The following is a 17,086-nucleotide window of genomic DNA, read 5'->3' as shown; positions in this document are numbered from 1 at the left end:
TAAAAAAAAACCAATAAAAAAAGCACACATATTTAGTATCGCCGCGTCCGTAACGACCCGACCTATAAAACTGTCCCACTAGTTAACGCTTTCAGTGAACACCCTAAAAAAAGGCAAAAACTCTTTATCATACCGCCGAACAAAAAGTGAAAACACGCGATCAAAAGACGGATATTAATAACCATGGTACCGCTGAAAACGTCATCTTGTCCCGCAAAAAACAGCGAAAAAATAGTTATAGTCCTCAGAATAAAGCGATGCAAAAATAATTTTTTCTATAAAATAGTTTTTATCGTATAAAAGCGCCAAAACATAAAAAAATATATAAATGGGGTATCGCTGTAATCGTACTGATCCGTAGAATAAAACTGCTTTATCAATTTTACAAAACATTAAACGGTATAAACGCCCCCCCCACAAAAGAAATTCATGAATAGCTGGTTTTTGGTCATTCTGCCTCACAAAAATCGGAATAAAAAGCGATCAAAAAATGTCACGTGCCCGAAAATGTTACCAATAAAAACGTCAACTCGTCCCACAAAAAACAAGATCTCGCATGACTCTGTGGACCAAAATATGGAAAAATTATAGCTCTCAAAATGTGGAGACTCAAACTATTTTTTGCAATAAAAAGCATCTTTTAGTGTGTGACAGCTGCCAATCATAAAAATCCGCTAAAAAAACCCACTATAAAAGTAAATCAAACCCCCCTTCATGACCCCCTTAGTTAGGGAAAAATAATAAAAATTTTAAAAAATGTATTTCCATTTTCCCATTGGGGTTAGGGTTGGGGCTACAGTTAGGGTTGGGGCTACAGTTAGGGTTGGGGCTACAGTTAGGGTTGGGGCTACAGTTAGGGTTGGGGTTAGGGTTGGGGCTAAAGTTAGGTTTAGGGTTTGGATTACATTTACGGTTGGGATTAGGGTTAGGAGTGTGTCAGGGTTAAGGGTGTGGTTAGGGTTATGGTTGGGATTAGGGTTAGGGGTGTCTTTGGGTTAGGGTTTCAGTTACAATTGGGGGTTTCCACTGTTTAGGCACATCAGGGGCTCTCCAAACGTGACATGGCGTCCGATCTCAATTCCAGCCAATTCTGCGTTGAAAAAGTAAAATAGTGCTCCTTCCCTTCTGAGCTCTCCCGTGCGCCCAAACAGGGGTTTACCCCAACATGTGGGGTATCAGCGTACTCGGGACAAATTGCACAACAACTTTTGGGGTGCAATTTTTTTCTCTTACCCTTGGGAAAATAAAAAATTGGGGGCGAAAAGATCATTTTTGTGAAATAAAAATATTTTTTTTATTTTTACGGCTCTGCATTATAAACTTCTGTGAAGCACTTGGTGTGTCAGAGTGCTCACCACACATCTAGATAAGTTCCTTAGGGGGTCTACTTTCCAAAATGGTGTCACTTGTGGGGGGTTTCAATGTTTAGGCACATCAGTGACTCTCCAAACGCAACATGGTGTCCCATCTCAATTCCAGTCAATTTTGCATTGAAAAGTCAAGTGGCGCTCCTTCCCTTCCGAGCTCTAACATGCGCCCAAACAGTGGTTTACCCCACATATGGGTTATCGGCGTACTCAGGACAAATTGTTCCAACAACTTTTGGGGTCCATTTTCTCCTGTTACCCTTGGTAAAATAAAGTAAATTGGAGCTGAAATAAACTTTTTGTGACAAAAAAGTTAAATGTTCATATATATATTTTTTTTAAAACATTACAATAAGTCCTGTGAAACACCTGAAGGGTTAATAATCTTCTTGAATGTGGTTTTGAGCACCTTGAGGGGTGCAGTTTTTATAATGGTGTCACACTTGGGTATTTTCTATCATATAGACCCCTCAAAATGACTTCAAATGTGATGTGCTCCCTAAAAAAAATGGTGTTGTAAAAATGAGAAATTGCTGGTCAACTTTTAACCTTTATAACTCCCTGACAAAAAATTTTGGGTTCTAAAATTGTGCTGATGTAAAGTAGACATGTGGGATTTGTTAAGTATTTTGTGTCACATCTCTGTGATTTAAGGGCATAAAAATTCGAAGTTGGAAAATTGCGACATTTTCAAAATTTTCGCCAAATTTCCGTTTTTTTTCACAAATAAACGCAGGTAATATCAAAGAAATGTTACCACTTCCATGAAGCCCAATATGTCACAAGAAAACAATGTCAGAATCACCGTGATCCGTTGAAGCGTTCCAGAGTTATAACCTCATAAAGGGGCAGTGGTCAGAATTGTAAAAATTGGCCCGGTCATTAACGTGCAAATCACCCTTGGGGCTTAAGGGGTTAAAGTATTGATGGGTCAGAAAACCAGTCAGTATTTGGTGTCAGTCTGTGGGCGGTCCGGTCTGATGGTTGTCGCAGGTCCGTGTCCGAGCGCCTCCCATCTTATGATCACCGCCCTCCTGCTTGCTTCATGGCTCCCCGGTATCACGCTCCTGCACAGGTGTACTTATCTGCCCTGTTGAGGGCAAAGTACTGCAGTGCGCAGGCGCTGGGCCTCTGACCTTTCCAGGCGCCTGCACACGGCAGTACTTTTCTCTGCCCTCAACAGGGCAGACAAAGTACACCTGTGCAGGAGCACGATGCCGGGGAGCATTGAAGCAAGCAGGAGGGCGGCGATCATAAGAAGATGGGAGGACACACATCGGACTGGACCGCCTCCCGTTGAGTATAATAAAACTTTTTTTTCTTATCTTTCAGGTCGAATCAGGGGCTTAGTAGTACGCTGATGTCGGACTCAGCCTGTTTGGTGCGGGCCCACACCTTTCCTGGCACATGTCAGCTGATATATATACAGTTGACATGTGCTCGAAACAGCCGCAGGTGGAATCGCTATCCACCCACAGCTGTTAACTAGTTAAATGCCGCTGTCAATTACAGTTTTCCAGCACACGATATGTTAAAACCAAAGGTGTCATTCAAAGGTACAACTCGTCCTGCAAAAAACAAGCCCTCACATGGCCATTTTGACCAAAAACTATAAAGGTTATGGCACTGGGAAGAAGGGGAGCAAAAAACAAAAACTGAAAATGGCCCAGGGGTTAAATGAACACTTATTTGCCTCAAAAAGGTATTCCAACTTCTGAAAAACTGGACTAAATAAATACAAACAGGAGCAAATGATGTAAAACCAAATACAAACCTTAATCTCATCCTGCTATCTAGTGTGGATGGTTCTGCAGCCCTTCTACACTCTGTGCAGAATTATTAGGCAAGTTGTATTTTAGAGGATTATTTTCATCATTGATCAACAACTATGTTCTCAATCAACCCAAAAGACTCATAAATATCAAAGCTTAATATTTTTGGAAGTTGGAGTGTTTTTTTTTTTAGATTTGGCTATCTTAGGAGGATATCTGTTTGTGCAGGTAACTATTACTGTGCAGACTTATTAGGCAACTTAATAAAAACCAAATATATTCCCATCTCACTTGTTCATTTTCACCAGGTAAACCAATATAACTGCACAGAATTTAGAAATAAACATTTCTGACATGCAAAAACAAAACCCCCAAAAATTAGTTACCAATATAGCCACCTTTCTTTATGATGACACTCATCAGCCTTCCATCCATAGATTGTCAGTTGCTTGATCTGTTTACAATCAACATTGCCTGCAGCAGCCACCACAGCCTCCCAGACACTGTTCCGAGAGGTGTACTGTTTTACTCTTCGCCACGACAGCACCCCACTGGAGAGAGGGATCCGCCCCGCAGGAACAGGAAACCTATTGAGAAATAAAAGAGGGCGGTCCGCCTCTCCTCCTCAGTTTAGGTTTCCTGTTCCTGCAGGAACGACAAAATTTCTATGAAGGAAAAATACCTGGGCATGCACGCCGCCTGTGCGGTGTCTTTTAAGAACGGCAGGGGCTGCAGTCCAGAGGCAGCGTCGGGGGAGATCCGTTTGACGGCTCCCTCCTCGCCTGACAGAAGCCCGGATGATGACCTGGTCCGGGTAAGGCCGCCGGGCATCATTTCCGAAGCAGGTGGCAATAGCAGGCGCCGGAATCCTCGCTGAGCAGGTGAGGACAGCGTTCCGGAAGTGAGTCCGGGGCTCGGACTGCGCACGCGCCGACCACCACCAAGGATTACCCGGAAGTATAGTTTGAACTTCCGGAGTATCCAAGCTGCGGCCGGCGGCGGGGGGGAAGGTGCGGTCCTTGCGCATGCGCAAGATGGAGGACGCTTAGGCGCCATATTTAAATCAAATGAGCGCTACTATCTGGCGATGTAAGATGTCATCCCCAGGTGCCATGGACCCTGAAACAGGAGACCAAGTACCCCCTGCCAAAGATCGTCCCAGCAAAGGATCTTCAGACACCGGTCATAAGAGCGGTTCGGTGATCAGATCCAGGACAGGATCTCGGGCTTCTGATCCGGTATTATCAGCTTCACTGGGTGAGTGTGAGTGACTCTACCTATTAAGCTAATGCTATTTCCCCTCTCTCTCTCTCTCCCTCCTCCTTCTCTCATCAGCGCACGGGTCAGGGTAAAAAACGTGAAAAAACAAAACATAAAGAATGTGCTCTATGTAGCCAGCCCTTACCCGACTCATACCCCAAAAAACTTTGTCAAGGCTGTATATCTGAGACCACACAAGGAGCGGCAATGTCCATTACGGACTTGCGTACCATTATCAGGGAAGAATTAAGAGCCATATCCCAAGATAAACCGCATAAAGCCAAACCTAAAATACCGACACCCTCGTCAAATTCAGACAGTGACCAGGTTGTGTGTTCAGACGCCTCCCTGTCGTCATCATCATCATCATCATCATCATCTTCATCGTCTGAAATTGAGGGACGTCCTTGCTTCCCGGTGGAAAGTGTGGACAATTTAGTGAAATCAATACGAGACACTATGGGGTGTGAAGAGACAAAAGGAGCACAAACCACGCAAGATATAATGTTTGCGGGTTTGGCAGAGAGAAAAAGGAGATGCTTTCCGGTCATACCGGCAGTGAAAGCGTTAATAAAAAGGGAGTGGGAAAAGCAAGATCAGAGAAGCTTTTTACCCTCATCGTCAAAACGAAAATACCCGTTTAGTGACGACGAGCTTCTCACATGGACAAAAGTCCCTAAAGTTGATGCTGCTGTAGCCTCTACCTCGAAGCAGTCAACTCTGCCTGTAGAGGATGCGGGACTGCTCTCGGATCCTCTAGATCGCAAAGCCGAGTCCTCCCTAAAAAGATCCTGGGAGGCAACTACGGGAATATTTAAGCCAGCAGTAGCAAGCACTTGCACAGCCAGATCAATGCTCATATGGATAGATCAATTGGACCAACAAATTGAGAATAAAACCCCAAGAGAGAAATTACGGGCAGCCATCCCCTTAATACGGGGTGCAGCAGCCTTCATGGCGGACGCATCCGCGGACTCCCTTCGGTTAGCGGCAAGGTCTGCAGGTCTGGTAAACAACGCAAGGCGTGCACTATGGATGAAAAGCTGGAAGGGCGATGCGCAGTCAAAATCTAAAATATGCGCCATCCCATGTGAGGGTGAGTTCCTCTTTGGCAAAACTCTAGATGACATACTAAAGAAGGCGAAAGACAGGAAAAAAGCTTTTCCTGACTCTTCCATTCCTTTTTATAGGAGAGCCTTCAAAAGGAGACCGTTTGGCAAAAGAAAGCAAACGGATAGGTCTACAACATGGACCGCTAAAGATGAAAAGCAGAGAGGTACCATGTTCAGAAGACCCAACCCCTCAAAAGATAACAAATACTGAGGATATACCAGTTGGGGGTAGATTGAAGTTTTTCGCCACTCAATGGGAAAAGATAACATCTAGCTCGTGGGTTTTAAATATCATCCGAGATGGAATTAAATTAAAATTCTCTCGTGTCCCCCACGAGTCTTATATTATAACATCTTTCAGCTCGCCTATACAGCAACAGGCGTTAGAGCTTGAAATTCAAACCCTATTATCAAAACGGGTCCTAGTCCAAGTTCCGGTGGGACAGGAGGGTAGGGGGTTCTACTCTCCCCTATTCCTAATCTCTAAACCCGACGGTTCTTTCAGGACAATCATTAACCTTAAAAAACTCAACTTATTTATCGAAAATTATACCTTTAAAATGGAGTCCATTAGATCCACCATAAAGCTCCTCTTCCCAAATTGTATGATGGGGGGCATTGATCTAAAAGATGCATATTATCATCTCCCTATTCATAACAGATACCAGAAATTCCTCAGGGTGGCGGTAAAAATCAACAACGAGGTTCATCATTTTCAATATGTGGCCCTGCCCTTCGGCCTCTCAACAGCACCGAGGATCTTCACCAAGATAATGCTAGAGGTGATGGCCTACCTTCGCCAGAAGGAAACCTTGATTGTGCCCTATCTGGATGATTTTCTGGTAATAGGAAATTCAGCTACTCAATGTACTGACCGTTTAGCTCACACAATTTCCTCTCTACAGGGCCTGGGCTGGATAATCAATACCGACAAATCCAGACTCACTCCACTTTCCCGTCAAGCATTCTTGGGGTTCCATTTAGACTCTATATCTCAAAAGTGTCTTCTGCCACAGGTAAAAATTTCACTGATCAGACACAAAGTCCTAGCCGCAATAAACAATCCACGTATATCCCTAAGACAGGCTATGTCATTATTAGGGTCTCTAATCTCTTGTATACCTGCAGTAAGATGGGCTCAACACCACACTAGAACACTGCAACATCAAGTTTTACAAGAGGATAAACGGTTATTGGGTCATCTAAATGCAAAAATAACCTTATCTCAGGAGGTTTTAACTTCCTTAGAGTGGTGGCTAGACTCAGACCATTTGATGAGTGGGGTTCCATGGGTAATAACGCCATCTCATACCATAACCACTGACGCCAGTCCTCATGGATGGGGCGCTCATATGGGGAATGATTATTGCCAGGGATCATGGAGCATAGAGGAAAGCTGCAGCTCCTCTAACTTCAAAGAACTAAATGCTGTAAAGTACGCCTTATACCATTTCCTCCCACAGCTTCGGGGGAAAAACGTCAGAGTCCTGTCCGACAACACCACCACCGTGGCGTAACTAAACCGTCAAGGAGGTACGCGATCAGAGACTCTGATGTCTTCTGCTACGGAAATTTTAAATCTAGCAGAAAATCATCTAGCATCCCTTACTGCGTTGCACATAAGAGGAGCAAGCAATCAGCAGGCGGACTTTCTAAGCCGACACACCCTAAAACAAGGGGAGTGGTGTCTAAACCAACAAATTTTCCTGGACATAGTATCTCTTTGGGGCCGTCCTCAGATAGATCTCTTCGCCACAAGAAGAAACAGAAAAGTTCAGAGATTCGCCTCCCTATCACCAGCGGATCATCCGGACATTCTGGACGCTCTCCAAGCCCCTTGGCAGTTCAGTCTGGCGTACGCGTTTCCTCCGATCATATTGCTACCTCAAGTCATACGCAAAATCAGGGAGGAAGGGGCGAGAGTTGTACTGATAGCTCCATTCTGGCCCAAGAGACCATGGTTCTCATGGCTACAGACTATGTCGATCTCAGATCCTTGGGTCCTCCCCTCAACGCCCAATCTTCTCTTCCAAGGTCCGTTTTTCCACCCTCAGGTGGACAATCTTCACCTGACGGCCTGGAACTTGAGAGGCAGATGCTAAGGTCAAGAGGGTTCTCGGGGGGGTTTGGTTGATACACTTCTCCATAGTAGGAAACCCTCCACCACAAAAATCTATACGAGAGTATGGAAAAAATTCCTGCAATTCCATACATCTACCAATACATCAGAAATTCCTATATACTCTATCTTGGAATTTCTTCAAAAAGGGAGAGAACTGGGTCTAACTGTAAACACCTTAAAGGTTCATGTTTCAGCACTAGGAGCCCTCTATGGCCATAACATCGCGGGGGATAGATGGGTATCCAGATTTATTACGGCCTGCGAAAGAATGAATCCAGTTAACATACCTAGGATTCCACCCTGGGATTTAAATTTAGTCTTACAAGCCCTAACAGACTCTCCATTCGAGCCAATAGACTCAATATCAATTAAATGTCTATCACTAAAGACGGCCCTCTTGGTAGCACTGACTTCAGCTAGGAGAATCAGTGACATCCAAGCACTCTCCATAGATCCACCTTTTTTGTTAACCTTTCAGGATAAACTAATTCTTAAACCAGACCCTTCCTATCTACCCAAAGTAGCGAAAAAATTCCACAGGTCACAAGAAATAATCTTGCCCACTTTCTTCAGTAATCCATCCACTCCTGAAGAACAAAAATATCACACTCTAGACGTTAAAAGAGTAGTGTTAAAATACATTGAAAAGACCAGCAGCTGGCGACAGAGTAGGGCTCTGTTTATTTCCTTCCAGGGTGTCAAGAAGGGTCATGGAGTAACAAAAAGCACCTTATCCCGGTGGATCAGAGAATCTATCAGACTGGCTTACTCCGCGAGGAAAGAAATCCCTCCGGAAGGCATAACGGCACACTCCACCAGAGCGATGGCATCCTCCTGGGCAGAGAGGGGAGACGTCCCGATTGAAACTATATGTAAGGCGGCAACGTGGTCAATTCCTTCTACATTCTATAACCACTATAGGCTAGACCTATCGTCAACTTCTGACCTAGACTTTGGCAGGACTGTCCTCAGCACGGTGGTCCCCTCCCTAGGTGATGGTCTCTGAAAGATCTCCAGTGGGGTGCTGTCGTGGCGAAGAGTAAAAAGCCGGATTACTCACCGGTAATGCTCTTTTAATGAGTCCACGACAGCACCCTCTTACATCCCGCCCTAGATCAATATAATACGGATTGAGTAAATTCCTTTTAATCATAAGCAAATAAGTTTAAAGAATGAAATAAATGATATTTGCCTAATACTGGCGGTCCTCCGGGTACTCTGAAATCAAAACTGAGGAGGAGAGGCGGACCGCCCTCTTTTATTTCTCAATAGGTTTCCTGTTCCTGCGGGGCGGATCCCTCTCTCCAGTGGGGTGCTGTCGTGGACTCATTAAAAGAGCATTACCGGTGAGTAATCCGGCTTTTTCCCTCCCTGTCGATCTCTCATTTTATTAGGGACCACAGGTTTTCTATGGGGTTCAGATCAGATGAACAAGGGGGCCATGTCATTATTTTTTCTTTTGAGACCTTTACTGGCCAGCCACACTGTGAAGTAGTTGGAGGCATGTGATGGAGCATTGTTCTGCATGAAAATCATGTTTTTCTTGAACAATACCGACTTCTTCCTGTACCACTGATAGAAGAAGTTGTCTTCCAGAAACTGGCAGTAGGTCTGGGAGATGAGCTTCACTCCATCCTCAACCCGAAAAGGTCCCACAAGTACATCTTTGATGATACCAGCCCATAACAGAACCCCACCTCCACCTTGCTGGCGTCTGAGTCGGAATGGAGCTCTCTGCCCTTTACTGAACCAGCCTCTGGCCCATCAAGAGTCACTCTCATTTCATCAGTCCATAAAACCTTTGAAAAGTCAGTCTTAGGCCATGTTCACACTTTGCGGTTTTTACCGCGGAACCGCAGCGATTTTGATGCTGCGGGTCCGCAGCAGTTTCCATAGCGTTTCCATTTACATGTAAACCCTATGGAAACCGCTGTGCACATGCTGCGGGAAAAACCGCGCAGAAACGCAGCGGTTTAAAACCCGCAGCATGTCACTTCTTTGTGCAGAATCGCTGCGACTCTGCACCCATAGGAATGCATTGAACCGCTTACTTCCCGCATGGGGCTGTGCCCACGTTGCGGGAAGTAAGCGGTTAATGTGCGGGTGGTACCCGGGGTGGAGGATAGGAGACTCTCCTCCAGGCCCTGGGAACCATATTTGGGGTAAAAAAAATAATAAAAATAAAAAATGATGCTATACTCGCCTCTCAGCGCTGCACGCGGCCGGCCGGTGTGAACAGGACCTGCGGTGACGTCGCGGTCACATGACCGTGATGACGCCCGGGTCACATGACCGTGACGTCACGAAGGTCCTTCTCGGCACAGCAACTTTGGAACCGGAGCACCGCGTGCAGCGCCGAGGAGATCCAGACATCGGAGGGTGAGTATAACCAGTTTTTATTATTTTTAACATTACTATTGATGCTGCATATTGCTGCATATGCAGCATCAATAGTAAAGGAGTAATCCCGCAGCGGAAACCGCGGAACAAACCGCGATAAATCTGCAGGGATAACCGCAGCGGTTTTGCCCTGCAGATTTATCAATTCCGCTGCGGGAGAACCCGCAGAGGGACGCCGCAAAGTGTGAACGTGGCCTTAAGATATTTCTTGGCCCAGTCTTGACGTTTTGTCTTATGTTTCTTCTTCAAAGGTGGTCGTTTTTCAGCCTTCCTTACCTTGGCCATGTCCCTGAGTATCGCACACCTTGTGCTTTTTGTTACTCCAGTAATGTTGCAGCTCTGAAATATGGCAAATGGCATCTTGGCAGCTTCATGCTTGATTTTCCCCAATTCATGGGCAGTTATTTTGCGCTTTTTTTGCCCAACACGCTTCTTGCGACCCTGTTGGCTATTTGCCATGAAACGCTTGATTGTTCGTTGATCACGCTTCAAAAGTTTGGCAATTTCAAGACTGCTGCATCCCTCTGCAAGACATCTCACAATTTTGGACTTTTCAGAGCCCGTCAAATCTCTCTTCTGACCCATTTTGCCAAAGGAAAGGAAGTTGCCTAATAACTAAGCACGCCTTATAGTGTTTTAATGTCATTAGACAACACCCCTCCTCATTACAGAGATGCACATCTCCTGATTTACTTAATCGGTAGTTGGCTCTCAAGTCTGAACAGCTTGGAGTAGGACAACATCTATATATAAAAAGTATCATGTGATTTAAAACACAACTTGCTTAATAATTCTGCACATAGTGTAGTCTTTGACTGTCAGAGTATCACACTGACCGGTAACCATCACGGCTACTAGCATCAGAGCTCCGCACTGTGCATGGGACCACTGTAGACACTTTTTTGCAATGGTCCCACTTACTGTTTGTAAATAGACAATCACCCAAAGGTTCTGTGCTGGATGAGCACTGGATACAATGAGTGATTGCTCTATTTTTTTTTTGTTGTTGTTGTTGTTGCTGTTTGACACGTTATTCTTTTGCCTTTTGTTTTTTTTTATTCTCTCCTTTCTATTTCTTGTAAATGTTTGTTGTATTGAATTTTGCCTTAATTGGTCAGAAATAAAAAAAAAAAAATAACTATTTTATTAATATTTTTATTTCTGCTCTTTGGTTCCAGGCCAAAGAAGTCTTCATCATGCAAGTGACACTTTAGAAACATTGATTCTGATTAACCCTTCGAAGCTATCAGTATGTGATGAGGTATGTTGATATTTTGGAACTGCTTAAACCAATTTTAACTTCTAGATGGCAACACAGATTTAATAGAGATCACTATTTTAGCATCTTTTCCCCACGCTTATCAAATCCAATACTGACCATACCTGTTTGAATCCCTAGTATGCTGTATATCCAGTAACAACGTTAGATACAAATATAGCCTTCAAGGCTGAATGCCTTTGCTTTCTTTCGTCACATAACATTTTTAACCTATCTTTTCTCAATAAAGTTGTTTGTTACCCCCTTTTCTTTGAGGGTTTATAACTAATAAAAATGTCTATAAACATGTGTCTTTAACATGTGCCTTTTATCTCGCATACCACTAAATTTATATGTGCTTGAAAAAAATGGAAACCTTTCTTCTCTTACTGTGTTGGTATAGTTATACAGGTAATAGTGTAGAGATTACTGGTTGGATAAATTTAATTACGGTATATTATATCAGTGAGGCAAAGTAATTTTTTATTCTATTTAAAAAAATTAAAAAAAATCGAATTTTTTTTTTTTATATATGATAAAATGTGTTTAAAAAAAAAAAAGAGACCACTGCTAAATTTTCAGTTTGTCTGATTTTTCTCTTTATAGGCATATTTTTGAGTAAAATGTAAATTACTCTTTTATTCTACAAACTACTGACAATATGTCTTCGAATTTCCAAACACTAAATTTTGTATTGATTTCGGAAAATGAGAAATGGTCAAAATAACTAAAAAATGCAGTGCTTTCAGACCTCAAATAATGCTAAGAATACAAGTTCATAATCATTTAGAAACAACAATATTAATGTTTGAAGTCAGGAAGAGTTCAGAAATCAATATTTTGTGGAATAACCATGATTTTTAATCACAGCTTTCATATGTCTTGGCATGCTTTCCACCAGTCTTTCATACTGCTTTTGGATGACCTTATTTATGCCACTCCTGGTACAAAAATGTAAGCAGTTCTTTGTTTGATGGCTTTTGACTTTCCATCTTCCTCTTGATTACATTACAGAGGTTTTCAATGGGGTTCAAGTCTGGAGATTGGGCTGCCCATGACAAGGATTTGATTGACCTAGCTGTGTGGCATGGCGCATTGTGCTGCTGGAAAAACCAGTCCTCAGAGTTGGGGAACATTGCCTGAGCAGAAGGAATCAACTGTTTTTCCAGGATAGCCTTGTATGCGGCTTGATTCATACGTCCTTTGCAAAGATTAACCTGCCCAATTCCAGCCTTGCTGAAGCATCCCCAGATCATCACCAATCCTCCACCAATTTTCACAGTGGGTGCAAGACACTGTGCCTTGTACGCCTCTCCAGGTCTCCGTCTAACCATTAGACGACCAGGTGTTGGGCAAAGCTGAAAATTAGACTCATCAGAGAAAATTACCTTACTCAAGTCTTCTATGGTCCAATCCTTATGGTTTTTGGCAAACTTCAGCCTGGCTCTCCTTTGCTTCTCATTGATGAAAGACTTTTTTCTAGCTTTACATGACTTAAGTCCTGCCTCTAGGAGCCTGTTTTGAACTGTTCTTGCCGTGCACTTCACCCCAGCTCCCATTTGCCATTCCTTTTGTAGGTCACTTGATGTCATCCTGCGGTTGCTGAGTGACATTCGAATAAGATGGCGGTCATCCCGGTTGGTGGAGAGTCGTTTTCACCCTCTGCCGGTCTGTAGCTTTGTTGTCCCCATTGTCTGCTGCTTGACCTTGTTATAACGAACTGCCATCTTCGAAATTTTAAGGATGGAGGCAACATGATGCTCACGGTGTCCCTCTGTTAGGCCAGAATTGAGCTCTTCTTTTCCTCACTCAAGACTTTTCAATGCCTTTGGCATAGTTAAGTTATTTTTTCCTTCCTATTACTTTTGGGATATTACTAGCACTTGTTTTGCCATCCAGCTTGTCCTATTGCAAGAGGTTTGTGAAGACCACAGCAGTGTTTAGACTTTCCTTCATTAAGTAAGATTTGGTTCAGGTGATCACCTAATCAGAAGCACATTAAGTAGAATGAGGTGTACTCTGGTTGGAATTCAACTGACACTGGAATGGAATGGCTGTCAGACATGTAGAGAAGCTGATTTTTATAATACTGTGCAGTGGTCTCTTGATTTTTGCAAGTGCTGTATATTAAATGGCAAGATTGTAATTACCATATTTGTTGGACAATAAGACGCCATGCTGGACCATAAGATAGATCCCAAGTTTAGAGGAGGAAAATGGGAGGGAAAAAACTTTTAACCTGTACTCGGGATCCGCCATGATGGGTCACAGGTGCATCTTACAGTCCGAATGTAACTTGCCCTGGGGGAGAGGAGCGGGGGGGGGGGGGCACAGGAGCGATGCAGCGTGCTCTGGGCTAGGAGGTGGGGGTGTTTCAGGGGGCGAGGCAGAAGCAGAGTTCTGCTGCGCACATTGATCTCCCTGCCATCTTCAGTAAAATGGTCCTGGAGGCAGGGCATGAGATTTCTGCTAGTCATTGAGCTGAGATCTAAATCTGCATGCACGTAAGCCCACCACAAAGTCAATGTCTGCAGCCAGTCTCTACCCAGCCCTCGGCCCTGCTTCTGCCGACTTCCTGCAACTGTGAGACCGCTCCACCACTACTGCCCCCTCCCCTTCACCCTCAAGCTACATTCAAACTATAGCAGTTTTCAATTCTTGGCACTGTAGCTGAACTAGCTGTAGGACGGCAGAAAAACACTGTAGCTGTAGGACGGGAGAAACAAATTTATGAAAAGTTGCTACACAGAATAATTCTGATGGTGGATTAGCAGTTCTAAAGAAATTCAAGCTGTCCTGCAGGTTCATGGTATATCAGTGTCTGTGCAAACTATTCGTAAACATTTGAATGAAATAAAACACTATGGCAGGAGACCCAGGAGGACCCCACTGCTGACAGAGACCTAAAAAAAGCTATACTGCAGTTTGCCAAAATGTACATGAGTAAAACACAATTATTCTGGGAAGAGTCTTGTGGACAGAGGAGACAAAGATAAAGCTTTTTGGTAAAGCACATCATGCTCATGTTTACCAAAACCAGAATGAGGCCTACAAAGAGAAGCGCACAGTACCTACCGTCAAATATGGTGAAGGATTAAAAATGTTTTGGGGATGTTTTGCTTCCTCTGACACTGGGTGCCTTGACTGTGTGCAAGGCATCATGAAATCTGAAGATTACCAATGGATTTTGGATTGCAATATAGTGCCCAGTGTCAGAAAGCTGGGTTTGTGTCGTAGGTCATGGGTCTTTCAGCAGGACAGTGACCCCAAACAAACTTTAAGAAGCACCCAGAAATGGATGGAAACAAAGCATTGGAGAGAAATCTGAAATGGCCAGCAATGAGTCCAGATCTAAATCCCATTGAAAACCTGTGGCGAGATCTTAAAATTGCTGTTGGGAGAAGTCACCTGTCACATGTTTACCGCGACAGAGGAGCAAGAAGACGGTAGCTTTGGATTTTTTACTCCTGCACTGATTAGAAGCACTTCACCTTTTTATTAAGTGGTGCAAATTTCTTTTTGGAGTGCAGGGATTAATCTGCTCTATTGAAAGCTCCTGGAGTGTTAAGGCTCAGCTGTGCACTGTTAGCCACTCCCATCCCCTATAAAAACTATACCATAGCTAGCACTTGTTGGCAGAGCGAACTTATGCTGCATGGCTTTGGTTTAACCCCATCCTCTACTCCCCGGTGCATTCCTTTGTTATATTTGTATGTTTGGTATTTTTCGTTACTCCTGTTCGTATTATCTCGTTAGTCTGGTTGGTGTACTAGTGTACTATGGTATACTACTACTCCCCTCTTCCCTGGGTGGGGGAAGGGTACAAACTGAGGGTGGATTCAGGAGCTAAGGCAAGGTACGTGGCCCTGGCATCTTCACCATCAGTAGTAAGGGAAACAGGGCGAGCTAGGGCGCCCCTAGCGTTAGGCACAGGGTAGGAGCCCCTGGTCCCGGGACACCCGGCAACAGTGTCATGACTTCACCCTTCAAATGTGAGATCCTTGGAGCAGTTTTCAAAAGAATGGTCCAAAAATCCAATTGAGAGGTGTAGGAAGATTGGTGATGGTTATAGGAAGCTATTGATTGCAGCTATTTATTCCAAAGGGTGTGTAGCCAAATATTAAGTTTAGGGTGCCAACAATTTTATACAGCACATTTTTGGTTTTTTTGTGAAACTGTCTATTTCCCTTTTTTTTTTATTTTTTTATTTTTATATATATATATATATATATATATATATATATATATATATATATATATATATATATATATATATATATATATATATATATATATATATTTTGCACTGTTCCAATTCACACAAAGGAAATAAACATGTATAGCAAAACGTGTTACAGCAAAACATGTATAACAAAACATGGTCTGCAGATCATGACAGCCGTGCCGTGGGTTGGGAAGGCACAGCTGTCATGGTCTGTTGGAGGCCTGGCTCTGGTTTTCATACTTCTGTTAGCTCTAGGGTTCATTATTTCATTGCAACAGGCACTATGCACTTTGTTTGCAAGTTTAATAGCTTGGTACTAACAGTGTAGTCCTTATGAAAAATTAATGCTGTTGTAAATTGTATGTAATCTCTTGCTACAGCTCTGGAAAAACTAAGAGACCACTGCAAATTGTTCAGTTTGTCTGATTTTTCTCTTTATAGGTATATTTTTGAGTAAAATATAAATTGTTCATTTTTTCTATAAACTACTGACATGTCTCCGAAGTTCCAAGCAATACATTTTGTATTTTTTTTTTCTGGAAAGGAGAAATGGTCAAATTCTTAAAAAAAAGAAAAAAAAAAAAAACAACAAAGAACCCAGTGCTTTCAGACCTCAAATAATGCAAAGAAAACAAGTTCATAATCATTTAGAAACAACAATACTAATGTTTTAACTCAGGAAGAGTTCAGAAATCAATATTTTGTGGAATTACCATGATTTTTAATCACAGCTTTCATTCGTCTTGGCATGCTTTCCACCAGTCTTTCACACTGCATTTTGCACAAAAATGTAAGCAGGTTTTCAATGGGGTTTAGGTCTGGGGACTGGGCTGCCCATGACAGGGTTTTGATGTGGTGGTCTCTTAGTTTTTGCCGGAGCTGTATATATGACCCAGTGACCTTCTACATTTCCAGTGTTCAAAATCCCCCCCCCCCCCCCCCTTTTGGAGGTTTTTTTTGTCCCCACCTTTTTTTTTTTTTAAATGGTTTTTATATTGTACTAGATGATGGCCCGATTCTAACGCATCGGGTATTCTAGAATATTTATAGTAGTATATAACACAGCCCACGTAGTATATTGCCCAGCCCAGTAGTATATAGCACAGGCCACGCAGTATATAGCACAGGCCACGCAGTATATAGCACAGGCCACGCAGTATATTGCACATAGTATATAGCACTGCCCATGTAGTATATAGCACAGGCCACGCAGTATATGGCACAGCCCACGTAGTATATAGCACAGGCCACGCAGTATATTGCACATAGTATATAGCACCGCCCATGTAGTATATAGCACAGGCCACGCAGTATATAGCACAGGCCACGCAGTATATAGCACAGGCCACATAGTATATTGCCCAGCCACGTAGTATATTTGCCCAGCCCACGTAGTATATAGCACAGCCCACGTAGTATATTGCCCAGCCCAGTAGTATATAGCACAACCCACGCAGTATATAACACAAGCCACGCAGTATATTGCACATAGTATATAGCACCCCCCATGTAGTATATAGCACAGTCCAGTAGTATATAGCACAGGCCACGCAGTATATAGCATGTAGTA

The 17,086-nt window shown here is 43.2% G+C and overlaps 1 protein-coding gene across 1 annotated transcript in view; it reads left to right on the top strand.

Moving 5' to 3' along the window:
• MAP1S (microtubule associated protein 1S) overlaps positions 1–17,086 on the top strand; it is a 108,173-nt gene that overhangs the window by 39,788 nt on the left and 51,299 nt on the right. The window contains exon 3 of the mRNA XM_077270568.1: positions 11,212–11,294. Within this exon, the coding sequence (XP_077126683.1) occupies positions 11,212–11,294 (83 nt within the window). The remainder of the gene's footprint in view (positions 1–11,211; positions 11,295–17,086) is intronic.

The sequence above is a fragment of the Ranitomeya variabilis genome, chromosome 1 (genome assembly GCF_051348905.1).
Source record: "Ranitomeya variabilis isolate aRanVar5 chromosome 1, aRanVar5.hap1, whole genome shotgun sequence".
In the NCBI taxonomy this organism is placed as follows: domain Eukaryota; kingdom Metazoa; phylum Chordata; class Amphibia; order Anura; family Dendrobatidae; genus Ranitomeya; species Ranitomeya variabilis.
This window is presented reverse-complemented; position numbering and strand designations above follow the sequence as displayed.